At 42.9% G+C, this 20,142-nt stretch overlaps 1 protein-coding gene across 1 annotated transcript; it reads left to right on the forward strand.

Moving 5' to 3' along the window:
• Positions 1 to 718: 718 nt before the first annotated feature.
• Positions 719 to 19,055, forward strand: tax1bp1a (Tax1 (human T-cell leukemia virus type I) binding protein 1a; the record flags this gene model as incomplete). The annotated part of the gene is made up of 16 exons (XM_083900351.1): positions 719 to 907; positions 3,991 to 4,093; positions 5,419 to 5,609; positions 5,761 to 5,916; positions 8,876 to 9,024; positions 9,358 to 9,448; positions 9,521 to 9,706; positions 9,811 to 10,062; positions 10,677 to 10,868; positions 10,953 to 11,025; positions 11,741 to 12,285; positions 15,691 to 15,777; positions 17,407 to 17,587; positions 17,824 to 18,032; positions 18,582 to 18,664; positions 18,845 to 19,055. The coding sequence occupies 16 exons, from the start codon at positions 719 to 721 to the stop codon at positions 19,053 to 19,055; spliced, it is 2,898 nt and encodes a 965-aa protein (XP_083756477.1).
• Between the last annotated feature and the right edge of the window lie 1,087 nt (positions 19,056 to 20,142).

A 20,142-nucleotide genomic window follows, 5' to 3' on the forward strand; every position in this document is an offset into this window, starting at 1 on the left:
AATGACATGTTTATGATCACAAATCATCCTGCTGCCAAAGTAATGATAGTGTAATCAATGATGACACAAGAAGCTTTGACAGCAGGACCATTTCTGATAATAAACAATTTATTACTACTATTACTACTATAAAATAGAAACCTTTATTGTCATTGCACATAATGAAATGTTCCTTATTATGTAAAGTGAATGTTGTGAATTGGTTTGACTTGAAAATACTGGGTAAATGTGACAGATATCTGTTTTGATTTTAACTCCCTAGTTTAAAAAATGAATAGATAAATAAATAAATACTGGATCCTGTAATCCTTTAAAAGCATAATGCCTTAGGCTGTCATTGTTTGGTTAAAATCCACGTCCTTTATTTGCCATGTATTGACCATCTCTGAGGTAGCAGCTGTTTCACAGGCTGAGTAATACCTTCACACCGTGGCAATTAAAGAGATGGATTTCCCCTTTAAGTAAAAGTACAATACCACTCTTTAAAAGCAAATTATCTAGAGTACTGTAAATTCCCATGCCCAGAGGTGTGAATACATCATACGACTCAGTAATACACAGCTGGTTGCGTTACTGACTTCACCCATTTGTGTTTTCTGAGCCAATTTAAGAACTTGTGTCCATGCAGGGACAAATATTCGGCATTTCCCTCATACTCATTGTCTCTTTCCTCTGGTCTTCCCTTACAGACAAATGAAGTGACCAACAGGAGGAGACAATGTCATCCTTCCAGGTGGTGGACTCGTCGCCAGGCAGCAGCGTCAGCGTCATGGAAACGTCCAACTTTGCCCACGTCATCTTCCAGAACGTGGGCAAAAGTTTCCTGCCGCAGGCGCCCCTGGAGTGTCGCTACACCCTGACCCCGTACATCACACCCCACCCCAAAGACTGGGTGGGCATCTTCAAGGTACAAACAAACACACACACACATACATACAGCTGCTGTTGCTCAGGCCATCCTTCAAAGACAACTCCAAGTGTAATCACTTAAGTACAAGGTTGCTATTAATCTGTAGTCACTTATGTTGCAAAGAGGTACTTAGAGATCGGAGCTTTTCTCAGGCCATTACATTGTGTTTGTGTCATAGATTGTGTGTTATGGTTTAATTAATTGGCCGTAGGTTTGAACTCGGCTCGTTAACGCGTACATCCGCCTTGACACTAATGGCTTAGCTCTTCACTGCGTGCCTTAAACCTCACTTCAAGCTTTGGTGTAGCTGCTCTGGAAGAAGAGGAAGAGTGAAACATGGTGGGCTGGTTACAGAAGCTCTCGCTGGGGGGCAAACATTTGGTGCTCTTTATGGACCACTCTGATTCTTATTAGGACCTCTTTCCACTCCACTTCCACTTGTTCGTTCCCCTCTGTCTTTCCATCAGTCTCTTCCCTGCTTCCTGCGAACCAGAACTCCCCGCTCTGCGCCGCTCTTTTATCCACCAAGGCCATCAAATCTCACACGTAATTAACAGGAAATGTGAAGTCGGAAGCCTAATGTCTCGTAAAAGTCAAAAGACAAACATTTTATTGTTGACTTCAAATCCACCAGCTCAATTAAAAAAGAATAAAGATGCTGGGTTTATTTGGAAAAAGTCAATTGGAAAATTTAATTGTTGTAATCCACGCTAATGAAGCCCGTTTCATGGTTAGTACTTCACGTCGGGCAACAAGCAGACGACAAGTCATTTAATCCGTTTTGATTCACGTCTGTCTTTTGGTGTGCTCGTTAAATCCGGATCTAATGCTGTCAAAATATTGGCACCGTGTGAATGTGTGTATGATTAGGGTTCAATTCGTTTCGCTGTGATCATTCCTTTTATGAGCCGGAACATGTGTAAACAGGTCAGTATTTATGCGTGCGTTTAGTCATAATAACTCATCTGAAGAGGAAGTGAGCTGACATCGCTGTGCAAATGTGCGCGTCGGGGTTGTGTTTGGCCTTCGGTGTTTGGAGGCGAACAATGACACACACAAAAAATCAACAGGTTGCTGTATTATTATGAATGATTTATTCGATTTGACTTTCCCACAGATAAAAGAAGGGAAAAAAATAGTCTGTAATGTGAGTCTTTTTGCCTCCCAGAGGCAAAACCTTTGTGCTGAGATGAGTCAGGTAGAGAACATTTTTCCCCGTTTTGCTCTCACATCTATAGGCGTTACCTGTGTCAGAGACAGAGAGACTGAGAGACTGAGCAATATAGCTGACTGTGAGGATGACTCAGACAGCTCAGGCAGACGCTGATCATTTGACTTGTACACAGACACCACCTAGTGGCTGGTAATGTTTGCACAACAATAATATATAGATCAGTTTGCAACATTCTGATCGAGCCTGTCTTGAGTTTCCTTTTGTCTTTCTAACTCTTAAACCTTTATGTATTGCTTTATTTTTTGAGTTACAGTTCAGTTGAGTTTGACACACACATGCACAACTCCTGCATAGCCCTGTGGAGGTCGTCTCAGTTGTGGCATGTTTGTTGGGTCGACAGGGAGAAACCCGTTGTGTGAGTGTATAATTAACATGTCATCGAGCCGTTCCCTCACACCTCGGATGAATGATTGATAGCTGCTTTGCCTATGATTATTGTATAATATCACTCCTGCGCTGGAATGCCGCACCATACCGAACTGTACGTCAATCAAGTTCACTCTACAATTAGCAAAATTATTTATGTCTTCTTCTTGGTTTTTTTTTTGGTCTTCTCTAAAGCAAATACACGTGAGCAGCACACAAGCAAAACTGCAGCCAAGCCTCTCACTGAGACTCTGGTGGAGGTGGAAAGAATGTCCTTGGCCCTGGTTGCCATGCTGGCTTCAAACATCTGTTTGAATAGCATTATTTTGAGTATAATTGGTTGATAAGGAGAACAGTGTAATTATATTGTGCAACAGACCTTTTGATTTTGCTTGTGTATGTGCTTTGTTTTTCCCTGGTATTTCTTTATTCTTCCGCTCAAATCATTTTGTGGATTAAATCACGTTCGCGCACCTGTATTTAACTGTAGCTATTGTTTATAGGAACCAGTTAACGTTTATAGGTGCTTTACGAGTTAATGTTTCAATGTCACAGTTAATTTAAAGAAGCAAATGACGTCCCCCACCTCCTAGTGTTTTGTACATCCTATAATTATTTGCATCAGTTACAGTAGTTAGACAGCTGCCTAAACTCTAATATTATATGATGACAATGTGGCAGCTGTTTAAAAAAAACAACAACAACAAAATTGTTTGGACAACAACAAGGAGCAGTTCTGCAATGTTGCAAACATGTAACGCACATGTGAGCTGAAATGAGGTGTGTGTGTGTGTGTGTGTGTGTGTGTGTGTGTGTGTGTGTGTGTGTGTGTGTGTGTGTGTGTGTGTGTGTGTGTGTGTGTGTGTGAGAGCAGCACAGACAGCGAGAGTGTGTGACAGATTTATGACACAGGACATGAGTTACGATGTTCACAACTCCCTGTCATCATCTGTCACTGACCGAAACACACGGAACTTCATAGAATCACAGTTCCCTTGACATTGCATGTAAAAAAATAAATAAAAAAAATCACCTTTCTTCTTCTTCCTCTACAAATGTGTCTTTCCCTGTTCTCAACCCACCCCAAACCCCTTTTCCCCATTTCCACGTGGGACATTCTCTGGACTCGCACACAAAGCTTTGTACATTTTGTACACCCCCCCCTGCCTTCCCCACCCCATTCTCACACCTTCGCCGCTTGCCTCTTTTTTGTGAGCCCAGAAGGGTAAGGAAGTGAGGGGCGGAGTAGGTGTGTGGAAGAATGAGGGCGCATGGTTTTAAATGTTTCCATTCTTGCCTTGAACGCAATCCTCCACATTCCTTTATTGAGTATGTTGTTGGACAGAGTTGAAATTAAAAAAAAAAGTTTGTTTGTCATATGTTAACACAAATATGATTTACAATTTAGATTCCAAACTATTTTATGATGCGTAAAAAATCCTGTCATGTCAATCATGTTTGCTTTACATTTCCTCCGTAGGTGGGTTGGAGCACAGCCAGGGATTACTACACCTTCCTTTGGTCTCCTACGTCTGAAAACTACGAACCAGGAAGTACTGTGCACAGGACTGTGGTGTTTCAAGGTACACACACACACACTCACACAGGTTTGTGTAGCTATCCTTTTATGGATACTGCGTTGAGTTCCATTTATTTGGACACCCTAAACAAAGAGTTGCCACTAAACCTAAACTATAACGTGACTGAATATCGCCCCAATATAGACATTTTAGGTCATAAAAAGTGCCTATGCAGAACAAACGTTGAGTCGTAATTACTAGTGGTGTTGTGGACGCTGTCCACTGTCTCTCTCGCTGCTGTTGTTGTTGTGAGATTCCATGCAGAACAATGAGCAAAGTAACTTTAAGCAAGAGAGAGAGAGAGAGAGCAAATGACGTGATGCCTGGGAAATGCAAATTCCAACGTCTTTGCCTCAGCCAAAGACAATTACAAACACTGGGTTGCCCAACATCCATAAGGACAATCACTGGGCCAGATGCAGAGCGTGCTGCAAATCAAACAAAAGTGGACGCCGTGGGCAAAACTTGCCCTCCCGTCTTAAGCCGGGTCAGCGCATTCTGTCCTTGAATTTGAAGGGAACTGGTCCTGGAAAGTCCTTGAAAAGTCCACCAAGGTGTGGCTGGTGACCAGAACATTTCCTACACACACACACACACACTATATAAACCACTATACAGACTCAGGGTTTTTCCAAAGTAACTCCTCCATTTTATGGCACATATAAAAACCAGCACTTTTATTTAATAAGGGAACACAGCCGCAAACGACGGCCTGAGACCCGAGCACCTCTCCGCTCACACACACACACACATACACACTCACACACACTCATTGAGAGCCTGCAAACTGGTTTTACTGGGCCTGGAACGGTCAGATATTACACTTTGCGAATATGAGAGCGTGCTGCGGTGTGTCAGTATAGTCAGTAAAACCAGTCGGAGGTTCAGCACCAGAGAACCAGTGAGAACGGGAACCTCTTTCCTGATAAATGAACTCACCACTGTGTTAAAAGAATACATCTTGTCACATTTTGAAGTCGCTGAATCTGTTGCGTTTATATTTTGGCTGGGTCTCCCTTCCTAAGGTGCAGTATGTAGCATTTTGATGTCTCTTTTGGCAGAAATGCACACGTAATTATCATAATTATGTTTTAATACATGTATCACCAGAGACAATGAGCGGCTGTGTTTTCATATCTACACGGAGAGAAAGTTCTTCTTGGAAGGAGTCCACCGTGTTTCTGTAACAACATGACTCACACATGCAATGACTCACTCAATCAGGCACCAACCCATATTTGGAGTTTCAGTTCAGTTTAACCTTAAAACACTTCACTAAAATCCCACTAAGAAGTTAATTTAACATCTCGTATCTCGTCACTCCGCAGGTTATTATGTACCTAAATCCGATGGAGAGTTTTACCAGTTCTGTTATGTCACGCATGCCGGTGACATCAGAGGAGCCAGTACGCCGTTCCAGTTCAGGTCGGCCACGCCCACCGAAGAGTTGCTGACTGTCACCGAGGACGACAGCAACTCGGACATACTGGTCGTCACCACAAAGACTGGCCTGATGGAGGTAGGACGTGCGACGTGAACACGTTTTTCTGTTCTTTCTTTAGTGGATCTCTTCCTGACCTCCCGTGACCTCAAATGTCACCGATGTGCAAATCCTACACAACACTGATAGAGACAGTGTCTTCTGTCTAATCTCTTTCCCTGCCTTGTAGCGAGTGGAGGAGGCGCAGCAGGAGCGCAGGGAGCTGCTGAAAACCATGCGGCTCCTACAGGAGGAGAAACAACAGCTCCAGGAGGAGCAGAAACGACTGTCCAGGGAGCGGGAGCAGGAGAGGGAGACGTGCAGCCTGCTGCGAACACACAACCAGGTTAGATAGAGGAGGCTGAGGGTGGCACACTAGCAGAAAAGAATAAAAAAGCAGATTTTAAAAATACAAAAATTAAGGTTTAGGGAAGTTTTAAAGCAAGTGTGTGTGTGTGTACATAGACATTTAGCCTCTGTTTGCACATGTGTGTGTGTGGAGCCGGTTCCTCATCAGTGATCACAGGTCTGAAAACTTCAAAAGGCCCGAATCTATGAATAATCTGTGTCCCTGTTTTAGAGACACACACACACACAGTGTGTGTGCGTGAGTGTGTGTGTGCACGTCTTTAACGACCCAACTCAGTGGGCCAGAACGGAATTGGGACGCAGTTTTCTTGGGCATCTGGCGTCAAGGGAAGGTGCCATCTCAGCCACAGAGTGAACAAACATGACGTCAAACATACAAACACACACACATTTCAAACTACCCCCTTTCACACTCACATTTGGGTTCCACACCACAAGGCCTTTCTAATGTGCACACACACACACACTCATTATGCCACCCGCTTGCAAACCCTTTTAGTCTGCTTGTGGAATGAGGAGGGTAGTCCACAAAACCGCCTGCCTGAAAAAAAAAAGAGCCCTGCCCGCCGGGGCCTCAGGGACAAACACCACTCAGTCACGCGATTTCGAGCGGCCACTGCTTTCCTCGCTGTCTATTTTTCCCCCCCCCCGTCTCTGTCTCTATGTCCCCGCCGTCGATCTGATTACACGACATTGTTAGCTCGTCGGCATAGCGAGATAATGAAAGTAATTTGTTCAGGCGCGCAGGATTAAAAAAATACATTTTAGAAAGCTTCATCAAAACTAACAAAAGTTCCATTTCCTTTTACTGTCATACTTTCTCCATTCACTCATTCACCAGGATGACTCATGGTTTAAGTGTCTTACGAGCTGCTGACTTGATAAGAAGTAGCCTGGCACACACACACACACACACACACACACACACACACACACACACACACACACACACACACACACACACACACACACACACACACCTCAAAGCAGAGAGGCCATTTGACAGAGGCAGTGAAACTCCAGTTCGGTTGAATCTAGTCTCATATCGCCCCCTGGTGCTGCGCTCAGGTCCAGGCTGTAAAAGCAGCCTGCTTTGAGTTAGGCTGCAGCTCTTTTTTTTTTTTTACAAAGGACAAAATCGCCATAAATTACATGGTAATACACACGCACACTGTTATTACCATTCTGCTTTTCACTCAACAGCCACGTCCGTGTGCAGATATACGACGTTACGCGAGTAGGTGTGTGTGTGTGTGTCTTTTTTGCAGGGCTTTTACAGTAGGTGCGTACACTCGCTGCCTTTGCTTATGATGAACATATCCTTTTGGCGTATGAACATGAAAACATAAGTACATATTTTGCGGCTGCTAATTTTACGACGGCACTTTTTATAAGGTCTTTACGCACTGCTAAAGTGCTTCCCCCAAATGCCAGCCGTAAAAAATCGTACAGTAATGTACGCGGAGAGCCAAGCCCAGAGGGAGACGGGCCTGAGTACATGTTTGTATGAGCATGTGCAATCTGACTGATAGCTGCTCTCTGTCTCCATATGTCCTTGTGCGTGTGTTTTTGTGAGTATGTGTGTGGGCATGTTACAAATAGAGAGAAGCGTGTGTGTGCAGAGGTATGTGCCGCCAGATGAGTGATTTAATGTCCTTCACTGCTGATAAGCACCACGTTCAAACAACGCGTTTCCTTAAGAGGTCTTACAGTAATTGTGGTTTTAGGATTTGACTGTTGTTTGGCAGCTGCTTCCTTATGTTTGATTAAGTCTTTTCTTACCATTTCAGTGACTTATAATAAGTACACACGATTAGCATTAGTTAAGCATGAATAAATATTGAATTCATCGTTTATAATGCATGGATACTCATTAGTGTGTAGTTTATAAACACAGTTATAATGTTTTACTCAATCCAATATTTAATAATGCTTAACTAATGCTAATAGTGTGTACTTATTCCAAAGTGTTACCGAAAACAGAGCTATTGAAAATAAAAATAATTAAAAATAGATTGTGCAGAAAAGTTGAAAGTACATATGATGTCTGATTTACACATATTAAGTGTAGTTAATATATGTATTATCATTCTTATTTAATTTTTTTTTTTTTATTATTTTTTTTTTTAAATGAGAAACTATTGCAACCAAATTCCCAATTCCCTGATATTAATTTGAATACCAGACGTTTTTTAGGATATATATTACAAATTAATCATAACGTCATTGTAATTTATTTGGTGGTTTTTAGAGTATACTGTGTATATAAATTTGATAAAATGAACACTACCGTTCAAAAGGTCACCTGTACAATTTTTTTGTGTTTTCCATCATAACTCACACTTTTATTCATTAAAAAAAGTTTTAAAAATGAATAGAAAATATAGTCAAGACTACTCAAAATAATAATTTTGCCTTTTTGTCAAAAAAACAGCTAAACTGTACAATTGCACAAGGGTTTTCTAATCATCCAATAGCCTTCTAACACCATTAGCAAACACAGTGTACCATTAGAACACTGGAGAGATGGTTGCTGGAATTGGGCCTCTATACACCTATGTACATATTCCATTAAAACCAGACGTTTGCAGCTAGAATAGTCGTTTACCACATTAACAATGTATAGAGTGTATTTCTGATTCATTTAATGTTATATTCATTGAAAAAAAAAAGCTTTTCCTTCAAAAATAAGGACATTTCTAAGAGACCCCAAACTTTTGAACGCTAGTGTACATGTAGAGTATCAACTAAAATGAACACTATAACTTTCTAAGTGGCAACTGAATGAAGGTATAAACATAAAATCTGCAACATGTTGCTTACAGTACAACAGTACATGTAACACGACCATCTGTCATTAATTTTTTTTCCTCCTCTGCCATGATTGGCTGCAACACCTGTCGTCATGACGCACTTCTGAACTCTTTGTCCTGCAGGAGCTGCTGCGCTCGTCGCAGGGCCTATCAGAGGAGAGGGAAGAGGTGAGGAGGAGGCTGACGGAGGCCATGGACCGTGTCCGCCAGCTGGAGGAGGACCTGTTAGGAGTCACGCAGAGAGGTCTGCAAAAGGAGACGGAGCTGGATTGGTGAGTGGAGACTGCGGAGTCAAAGCACAAATCCAGGGCCTCGGACATTAGTAGACGTTAGGATCACTCAAATATCTTTAAAACTCATCAACACATGATGTAATAAGCACTATAACCAGCCAGTTATATACTCACACACTGTATTTAAAAGAGATGTGGGATCTCAATCTTCCAGATTGTACTGTCACCTGGTGGTCATTCAGTGCTATGGCTGGCTACAGTTTCCAATTTAACCAGTGACCACTGAGTGTACACTCCCTCTCTTCATCTGTAACTTGACATTGTTTGACAGCTTCGCCACATAAGCCTTATTTTCATAATTTTGTGTTCCAGTCTGCGTGATCGTCTGAAGAAGCTGACAGCAGAGAGGGATGGTCTAGAGAGCCAGCTGAAGAACGAGAAGGATGAGAGAGACCTCTACAAGGTGGGAGACGGTGTTCGTCGTAGCTGAAATGAATTGATTAATCGTGTCTTACCGGAATGTTGCTGTGTGCAGAATCACCTGCGCAGCACAGAGCTGGAGAACACTAAGCTGAGTGCAGAGCTCCAGATGTTGAAAGCAGTGGAGCTGAACCGGGAGGTGACCATTGCCCAGTTCCAGGAGGAGCTGGAGAGGCTCAGATGTTGTGTTTCCCAGCGGGACAGCTTAGAAAAAGAGCTGCTGGCGCATAAGACCGACAAGGTAGTCGTGCTTGCTTTGATATTACTGTTATATTGAAGTTATCTGGTATATCTGCTACACCTTTATCTATGCAGAAGTAAAATGAGTTTGTCACGTGTCTTTAGGCAGAGTTGGCCCGTGTGCGAGAACAGCTCCGTCAGGCCGATGAGCAGCTGCAGGCGTCGCGGCAGCAGGCTTCCCTGCTGGCCTCAGAGCTCCGAGACGCTGCCAGCGCCCGCGACCACACCATGACGGAGCTGTACCGCGCCCGCTTGGAGGCCGACAAGCTCCGCGCCAGCCTGGTCGACGCTCAGGCCGAGTGCCAGCGCATGGAGAGCCAGTTGGATCGCATGAGGAGCACCGCACAGAAAGAAGTGGTCAGAGTTCGAAAGCCTTCATTTGTGATTTGATTTCCCAGAACGAGAGAAAAGAAACACCTGTGTCTGAATTTGAGCTATTTTTAGCCTTTAAAGGTCCCATGTTATGCAAAAATCAACTTCAATCCTTATATCTGGAGGCCCTACCAGTCGCCAAAGTGTGAAACAAATATGTATTTTTTCTCCTCAGTCTAAGTGCAGGAGATGAAACATGCGATGTTGACTCCCACGCTCACTGGGACGTCACAATACCCTAAATTCATGGAATTGCTGTCTTGCGGAGCTCCGCTTTGTCCGTAAAACACGCGAGAGTGCTGGCGAGGGAAACAGTATCCGAAAACCTGAAGTCCGCGAAAGGCCTGCTAGAGCCCGCAAATGATCACTTTTCCAAATGCTAACTGCTGTTAGCTCCCAGTAGCTTCTGTGGCTGATGTCATTTCCTATCCCTTAAGTTTTGTTTTACTTGTAAATTCCCAAAAAATGTGAGGACGGAGTGAGGGCTGCAAATGTCTGATGAACAGCTAAATTGTTTAATAAGGTCGACTTTATATTGGAATTGGTAGAAATTCAAGGTTGTAATAGTGGTAAAAATTCATCAGTTTCTTCCGTTGTAGGGTGTTGGCACCAGTGGAGAGGTGACGGCCAGTATTATGGTGGTGTCAGAGGCAGAGGCCGAGCTGCAGAGGGAGGTGGAGGAGCTGAAGCTGCGTCTTCACATGGCCGCTGAACACTACAAAGAGAAATACCGGGAGTGTCAGCGCCTCCGCAGGCAGGTCGCGAAGCTGAACACAACCGAGTCGCAGGGGGTGAGGAACTAAACATTACTGACACGTGGACGTATATTCCTAAACTATTAGATCGTGTCCACATATCTGTGTGTGTTTCTGCAGGAGCCAAAAAGAAATGCATGGACTGAGACGACGCAGGAGACGCTGACTCCGAGTCCAGAATCACCCACAGCAGGTAAAACATGACTAAACAACACCCTCTCTTTCTTTCTTTCTCTGACTATACTATCACTGTAGCTAACACACATGAAGACGCACGTCCTGATACGGCAAGTCGAGGCAGATTCTGTGATTTTCCCAAAAATGATTCTTTGAAGAAGCAGGAATTAGATAAAAGAAGAGTTTAATTACAAAGCTATGATGAATATAACCATCACTTTGTCTTTAGCAGTGTTTTAAGAAGAATTAAAAATATATAGGTCACATGTACAGCTGCAACTAACGATTATTTTTGTAATCGATTAATCTGTCGATTATTTTCTCGATTAATCGATTAATCGTTTGGTCGGTCCGTAAAAATTAGTCAGAAAATCTTAAAAAACGTTGATGAAATGACAATGTTCTCGAAATGATTCAGTTTTAATGATTTCTTTGTTGCGTGAGGCAAAGAAACAAAGAAAATATTCACATTTCAGAAGCTACAACAATCAGAAATCTTATAAATACAAACATAAAAACAGCTGTAGGTAACATTAGTTTGTGTATAACTTCATTTACTTTAATTTAATTTGCTACATTTACTTGGAATCTTATGTTGGGGGGGTTTGTGAATTTGGAAATCTGACTTGACGAGGCGTTCCAGTTCAAACGTCCGACTAGGAACTCGGAAATTCCGACTTCCAACTTCAACTGAAACACTCCATGTGTACGTATGTCTTGTGTGTTCACAGGGAACATAGCTATTGCAGTTCTCCAAGAAGCAGCTGAGATAACAATCACCTCGGAGCTCTGTAACCGAGAATCTGCGTACACTGACGCACACGTCTGCGCAGAAACACACGACAAGCAGACGGGGGATGTGCAGAAGGAGAGGAGGCCACAGGCAGAGGCTGTGACAGAAGGGAACCAGAATGAGGACAATGACAAGGAGAAGAAAGAGGAAAAGAAGGAGAGCCTGCCAGAGGAGAGCCTGAGGATGACGAGCTGGGTGGAGGTGGAGAACGAGAGGCCGAGCGCTGAGGTGGAAAGTGCATTCAGGGTAGAGGAGGAAGAGGAGGAAGAGGAGGAAGAGGAGGAAGAGGAGGAGGAGGAGAGGGATGTTATGAAGGAGCAGATCCTGCTGGAGGTCCAGGGCAGGAGTAAGGCGGAGGCGGAGAAGGAGCAGACTCGCTCGGTGGAGGAAGAGCTGGCGCTGATGGAGGAGAAGTGGAGGGAGCAGTGCGCCATCAACGAGACGCTCAAGCAGCGGCTGGCCAATGAGGAGGAGCGATTCAGAGTAAGACGAACACGTCCGGACGCATGTGTTTATGAGCATTCTACACAGCAAGAAAACTCACTATCTAGGTCCCGCTTCAACCAGAGACCTCCTGTGTGGAGTTTAGTTTAATTACACACTCTAAATTGATCATTTCTGTAGTTTTAATAGATGTTTGCCTCTGTATGTTTGGCTCTGTGGCTCTGTAATGGACTGACGACTTGTCCAAGGTGTATTGTTGCGTTCCAGAGCCCATCCAAACAAATGGGATGTGGGACTTATACTAGCTGAATTGTACTCGCTCCTACTTCAAAGGGTTCCAGACGACTGAAGTCAAATGTTAGAGAACACGGACGATCGCGCGTAAAATGGATGCGTTTCGATATGTAACATCATGAGTATACTTTACCGTATGCCCTACGTATCTTCATGCTAACGACGACGACATCATTTCACGCCATAACATTGCACACAAATTGCTGTGTCTAAAACAACTTGACACGCAGAAAAGTAAAGTTTATAGCCTATCCGTTTAAGTTTTACCAACTCCATGGGCGCTGCCATTATTCTACAACTTAGCCTAGCATAAGCAGCAAATGTTAAATTTAGCTTATTAAACAGCAGAGTAAATGTTCAATTTAGTATAGAAACTATTGAATTGTTACAACAAAACTCAATCTAATGAACCAATCATCTTTAAAACATGCTGTATCATTTGACAAGTACATTATATCACTGGTAAAGGAGACATAAGACTCAATCTTCTGTGCTCTGTGAGAGCGGTGGGAGAATCAAGTCAACTGCAATCAGGTGTGTGCGTGTGCGTGTGCGTGTGTGGCACTGATTGGCGTTGATTGAGCCCAGGTGTGGGCAGTGTTCATATACCTGTCTGCAGAGCTCTGTGCTGACTCACTGTCTCACCTTCAGAGGCAGTGAGAGGTTCTTGTTTTGTGGGTCTGGACAATTCTGGGTAGCGTGATGGTTTAGTTAAACATATTAGTCCTTTATTTCATTAAATAAATGCATCTCTCCTCACAGATATGACTTGGGATAAATAATCAAGCTGTCTTCATGTTGATATGTTGTCTTTCTGCTTAAGATTTGCTACTCTGCTGACATAGACCCAGACAGGAAGTAGCATTATCTAGACCTTGAAAACAAACAAAATGAAATGAGTAATTTCTAGTCAAACAACGTGGTTTTATTGGATCTGAAATGACAAGATTCAAAGTTTGCTGTCCACACTGAATGCCACAGTGAGAAAGGTACAAAATAAGAAATATTAATTAAGCATTAGAGAAAAATAAAGACAATGATCTATGTAAGTAAAAGTAAAGAAAAGAAAATTCTGCACATAAATGTGCGTAAGTGTGCGAGGTAGATGGAAACCCAAAACTGCGACATTCTACATTGAACAAAAAATGTTCACATATCAATTTCCATATAGGAGTTTTAATTTGTATCATATTTGATACAGCGGGTCACAATGCTCAAAGATTTTTTTTTTTTCTTGAACAAAAAATACGCAAACAAATCCAACAAAAACAATGAAGCAATGGAACTGGCAGGGTGGAAGTCTGAAAGACGTAACATTTCAGTTATTTTTACCCTTTTTTGCGGTTCACAACCTTTTTATTCTGAGTGATGGCAGGCTTGAAAACAGTTGTACACATGGGCAAATTGGCCTACGCAGTGCTTGCATGTCTTCCCATAGTTCTATACATGTCATCTATCTATATATGTTTTGTGATATGTGCATATATTGAGATAGAGAAAATTGAGGTCACATAATTAAATTTTTTTGTTTGATCACGCAGCAGCTGCGTCCGTCCCGTGCACGCGCCACAATGTGACGTGTGTTTAAGTCAAGTATTGAGCTCTTTGCTGCTGCATTGTGCGTGTGAATGTCTGCCAGAATACCTACTGGCATTTAATCTCCATGAGTGAGTGTGTTTATTGGCGCTGTAAATAAGACTCCTCCACCCCCACCACCACCACCACCCCCATGTCTTCGATAGAGTCTCCTGTCTGAGGTGAGTGCCCCCCGGGCTCGCAGCCACTCTTAATGGCCCCCAAAGACTGACAAGAGAGGCAGCCACGGCACGCCATGCTTTACGGCTGTTTACATCAGCCACCCAGAGAATAGAGTGAGGCTAAAGGGATAGACTGGGGAGAGACAGGAGGGGAGGGGGGAGCAGCAGAAATTCACTGATGCTCACTCCCTTCACCTGAACTTAACCCTCTAATGCAGTGCTGTAAATTTATGAAAGTCTGTGAGAGCGAGAGAGGACAAAGGGAGATGAAAGAGAATAGTAGGAGGGGGGGGGGAACTGAATTTAAGAGTGAAGAAAGTCGAAGAGACAGACGGACATGAAGCAGAAAGAGAAACAGCAGGAGAAAGAGGGAGAGGGGAACCTTTGTAATGGGATGAAATAAGAGAAGAGCAGTCATATAAACTATCCCACGGGGTCATTCCTGTTAGAAAGTCAGATATTTAGTCTGCAGCAGAGACACGCCACGTATCAGTCGTAGCTCCACGTTAAGCGACTGATTTTGAGTTTGTGTGTAAGGTACACACAAATGAAATGGATGATATGGTTATTGTCATAAAAGAAAAGCTGCATCCTTTCCATTAAACTCAGTGAATCTGTTATTTAATCACTGATTTTGGAGCTCATTGGCCAAAGATTAATCCAGCTATTTTGATTATTGACCAAACACCTAGTTTACCTGCACTCTTAGAAATAAGGGTTCCAAAAGGGTTCTTCTACAAGGGCGGAGGTTCTACCTGCATTTGCTTCTGAAAAACCCTTTCCTGAAGAAAGAGTTTTTCAACGGTTCTTGGTACCAGTAAGAACCATTTTGACACAGAGAACCCTTTAAAACCCATTTCCCTGAATAAAGTGTTTTAAAGGGGTTCTTATATAAGGTTCTTATATAACCTTATATGGTTCACTTTTATTTCTAACAGTGTACTCAACTGTGAGGATTTGGTGCAAACAGGTGTTATTTTCAACTCGAGGAATTTTATTATTCAACCTCATGTGGCTTATTTAAACTTCTTTATTTGTCAAGTTTTAGTTACTCCAAGAAAGAAGTCTTCTTTTCTGGTCCCCGCAATGAAAAATACAACAAATGTCAACAGTAAGACACTGAAAATGCAGGCGTAAAACCAAAAATTTGTGAATTAATGGAACCTTTCTTTTACTTGCATAGTTTATTTTCTTAATTTTCGCTAATGTTAAATTAGTATTGCTTATTTTTCGCTGTGGCATTCAGCGTGGACAGCAAAGGAAGAATTTCATTGTACAGGGAAACACGTTTCTTTACTCTACATATGACAATAAACGCTTTGAATAATCTGATGTGGATTACCATAAACTCCCGCTCTGATGTTAATCATGTATTTATTGGTTTTGTGTGTAGGTGCACATGGCCGAGCGAGCCAGCGAGGTGACAGAGCTGAAACGCACCCTGGCCCGCGCCCTCCGAGATAAGGAGCATCTACAGGAGGTAAAAGCGTGACACGTGGTTCCGAGTGCACTGTTATTGTGGCTTCTCTGCAGGTAATTGCGGCGTATAAATAAGCCTTTGCCGGATCACTTTTTCCATAGTTCAAAGCACATTTTTTGTTTTGTCCGGATAGTAAATCTGACTTAAGGTCACTTGAAGCTTTAAGAAGCCATAAACTATCCGAAATTCCCATCTGGCCAAGAGGCGGTAGAGACTGCAGAAATCACGTCTTTCAATTGAATTCCCGCAGAAATATCACCACATTTTAAGTGCTGTGTCTGAGCTGAGATTTTTTTTCTCCCCCCTGTCTTCCCCTTCACATTCCCCCACCACCCCACTAATTAAAACATCTATACTTGCTTCTTTTCGCCTTTGGTACAGTGCCATTAGACAGTGCAAATGCCACGCGACGTGTCTGTTTCAACCTCCGCAACCCTGGTTTAAATGTTAAACCTGATAGCAGAGCGCTAATGAAGTCATCAAAAAAAGGAGGTCAGGTGGAATAGGGAAAGAAAGAGAGGGAATGTGGGGGGGGTAAAAGAGGGGCGAGTAGCTTTATCAGCAAAGGCAGAGCAGAGGGAGCCAGACTCTGACACCCATTACAGTAATGAGTAGGGTACTAATGCTCTTGCTTCTGATATAATTACAAAGGGCAGAAACGGTGTCCAGGTAAACTTAACTCTTTAGGCTGTTTTGTGGTCCTGACTGTGAAGACGTAGCGAAGACTATATATACACTGACCTGTCACTTTATTACTACTACACTCTTAGAAATAAAAGTGCTAAGTAGAACCATATAAAGTTCTTCGGCTGGTCCTCATAGGAAAAACCCTTTTGGAGGGTTCCACCAAGAAACCCTTTATTCAGGAAAGGGCTTTTAAGGGGTTCTCTGGATCAAAATGGTTCTTACTGGAACCATTAGTGTTACCAAGAATGCTTGAAAAACACTTTCTTCGGGGAGTTTTCAGAAGCAAATGGTTCCAGGTAGAACCTCAGCCCTTGTAGAAGAACCCTTTTGGAACCCTTATTTCTAAGAGTGTACTGCACCTTTTTAACTTCTTAATAATGTAATCAGTGAATCACACAACTCTGAAGTTCATCCAAGACGGAGAAGAAAGGTTTTTTGTGACTTTGAATAGACTAATATGGGTCTTTAAATAATCTTTAATGCTGATTTTATAGAAATCAGGGCAGCCGCGAGATGATTTCCCCATCTGATAAGATATCACAGTTAAATCATAATAAATGCTTCTCAAATGTGCTTTTAACTTAAAAATTCATTTATTGAACAACACAAATGGTCAGTGCCTAAGTTTCAGTGATTATTATTGATGAGCAGCCTATTAATTAAATGATAATTACTTAATGCTGATTATTTATAAACACATAGCCATTTCTAGGATTTACAGAGAATGGTTTGAAAAAGAGAAAATATTCATGGAGGAGCAGTTTTCTGGATGAAAATGCCTTGTTTATGCCACAGATCAGACACGAGATGATAGAAATAACCACTCATTACAATCAAGGGTATTCAGGAAATGATCTCTAAACACACATGTCAAACCTTGAAGCAGATGGACTGCAGTAGGTGTCATATGTACCTAATAAAGTGGTCTTCTCTGCTCTCCAGGAGCTGCAGCGGTTCAGACAAAGGGAGCAGGAGGCGGGCGTTCAGGGTGCCGAGGTCAGGCAGCCAATGGTGCTGCACTACCCTCTCCCCTACCCCCAGGACCCCTCCCCTCCACCTCTGGTGCCACAGCGGCCTGCTGAGCTTCAGTTCGGCAATCCCTACTCCACTGACAACTCCAACGGTGGGAGACGTTCAAACTCTCTCTATCTCTGTGTTTCTTTTTAGTTGCATTCTCTCCTTTATACTCCTTTATACTCATTATACAGAAAGAAGGTATAATGAGAAGATTAAAAGTGACACAACACTTGATAGTGTATGGAGTAAATTAACTTCATTGTAATATATAATCATAAAATGAGTTCAGTAAAAGTATCACAGTTCAGATATTAATACTGTGTATCCACCCTTTGTCTATAGACCGGTTGGATGTTGTTCAATCTCCCGAGGACAACTCCCGTCCACCGCCCGAAGCTCCGCCCTGCGCGCCGCCGTGCGCTCCCCCGGTCATGCCTCGCAACCCTGAGCCTGCCGCACCGGGCTGGGACCGCGAGGTGGTCTGCATCCAGCCGTCCCGCAACACCAGCCCCCCCGAGAAGCTGGAGCATCCACCGGAGGAGCCAAGAAATGTAACTACACCCGAACACACACACACACACACACTTAAAGCTGTAGTGTGTAACTTCTGTTGTGTTGTGATTATTCTGCATCTGTTTGGTCGTATGCTCAGTTGTTCAGCTGACTGAGGGAGCATTTGTGGGTATACAGCAGTAGTGCAGGGGAATATTTTCTTGGTTTCTTTGCTCCACATAACAAAGAAATCATTAAAACTGAATCATTTTGGTTTGGGGACAACACAAGACAATCGAGAACAACGTCATTTCCAGGTTTGACAAACACTGATCAAGGTTTGTTCACGTTTTCTGACATTTTTACGGACCAATCGACAACGAAAATAATCGTAAGTTGCAGCTCTACTTTGAACTCATTTGCATAAAGCTCTAATTAAAGTCACTCTGTCAGAACTCAAGAGAGATTGAGATAACAAAAAGGAACAAGGAAAGAGTTGATTAGGACTGATGATTATTGGATTATATTTGTGTAACTGAGCTTCGTATGCACACACTGGTGTGAAACTACTCTCTCCGTAATGTGCTCGCTCGTGCTTTGTTTTGCAGGGGGCAGATGGAGCTCAGCCATCCTGTGATCATCAGTCCGGCAGACGCACTGAAGCCAGACGCAGCTTCTGCTTTGACTCCAGGTAGCCTCATCTGCCCCCCACCCTAAATGGGAAGATCATTTAACAAAGTTGGCATCATGTCCTGTTCTATTGAAGAAGACCTGAGTCCATTATCTCCCCAGGAAGAAAACACTTAGAGAACATACTTAATGGACCATTTTTATACTCAGTATTTGGTTTTCTACCTTTTTGTCTCCGCAGCAACGACGTACACAAGCGCTGCCCTCTGTGCGAGGTGATCTTCCCGCCCCACTTTGAGCAGCGAAGCTTCGAGCAGCACGTCGAGAGCCACTGGAAGATCTGCCCCGTGTGCTCCGAGCAGTTCCCCCTCAACTGTCAGCAGCAGCTCTTCGAGCGGCATGTCCTCACGCACTTCGACGGCCACGTCCTCAACTTTGAGCAGATCGAGTGAAGGGGGAGTGTGGGGAAGGGGGGGTTCAGAGGTTCACGGCGGCGTTACAGTGTGGGGTAAATGTGTCAGAGCTCTTAGTTTTAAATGATGTTTGGTTCAGTTCTCTTGTTGATATACAATCATTTGCACTTTTTAGTTCTTTGGGGAGGAGGGAGGGGTTGAAAAGAATGTAGTTCACTTTTTGGAAAGGGAGGCCGGCTACTGCACCAGTGTTTGTTTAGTAGCTTTCATGATTTTAACTCGCTGCACAGTGGGTGAAGGGATCATTAGGCCTTTTTACTTTCCTATAATTTGATGCTTCAGCCGACTAAAGCGCCACAGGATGTGCATGCGTTTATTCTGTGTGTATGTGTGCGTGTGTGTGTGTGTGTGTAACGAATCAACACAAACAAAAACTGCAGCCGTTCGAGCCATGAGAGTGAATTGTCGCAGGAGCTTTGAACCACGGATTTAACACAACTCTTATTTTATGGCTGTAGATAACTTTCAACTTTCAGTATCCGTTTAGGAATGACGGCACTGAGAAGTCCCTGAGGGCCACCGTAATGACAAGTAATACGGGGTCACATTGCTCTATTTCTCTGTTTTCCGGGTAGTTTGTTTTTTTTGGAATTTTCTAGCTATCACAAACGCTCCAGGAGTTACGGTAATGAGAAACACACATGCCATGCTAACAGAATCATTATCGTAAGTAGGATTTCTCTTGTATATATAAAAAAAAAAAAAAAATCTGCTAAGGAAGTGCTTCATCGTTTATTTCTTTTCCTGAAAATACTTTTTTTTTTTAAGTGTAAATGCAGACAGAGATATGAATATGTGATGTCCTGAAGAGTCACTAGAGTGAGTATATTTATCTGATGAAGAGAGTGTTTCTACTCCGAAAAAAAAAAAAAACAGCACTATGTTTCCATGTATCTGCACTAAATAAGGCTTTATTCTGAATGTACTGTACATATATATGAAAGCAAGTGTGGAGCCTCCCCTCACTGTTACCTCCCTCCGTGCTGATGTGATGAAACAGTGACACGGACCAATGATGTTTTCACTTCCTGGTGTGCACTTTTCCAGTCTTTGGTCGGTCCATATA

The sequence above is a fragment of the Microchirus variegatus genome (assembly GCF_963457635.1).
Source record: "Microchirus variegatus genome assembly, chromosome: 13".
Lineage (NCBI taxonomy): Eukaryota > Metazoa > Chordata > Actinopteri > Pleuronectiformes > Soleidae > Microchirus > Microchirus variegatus.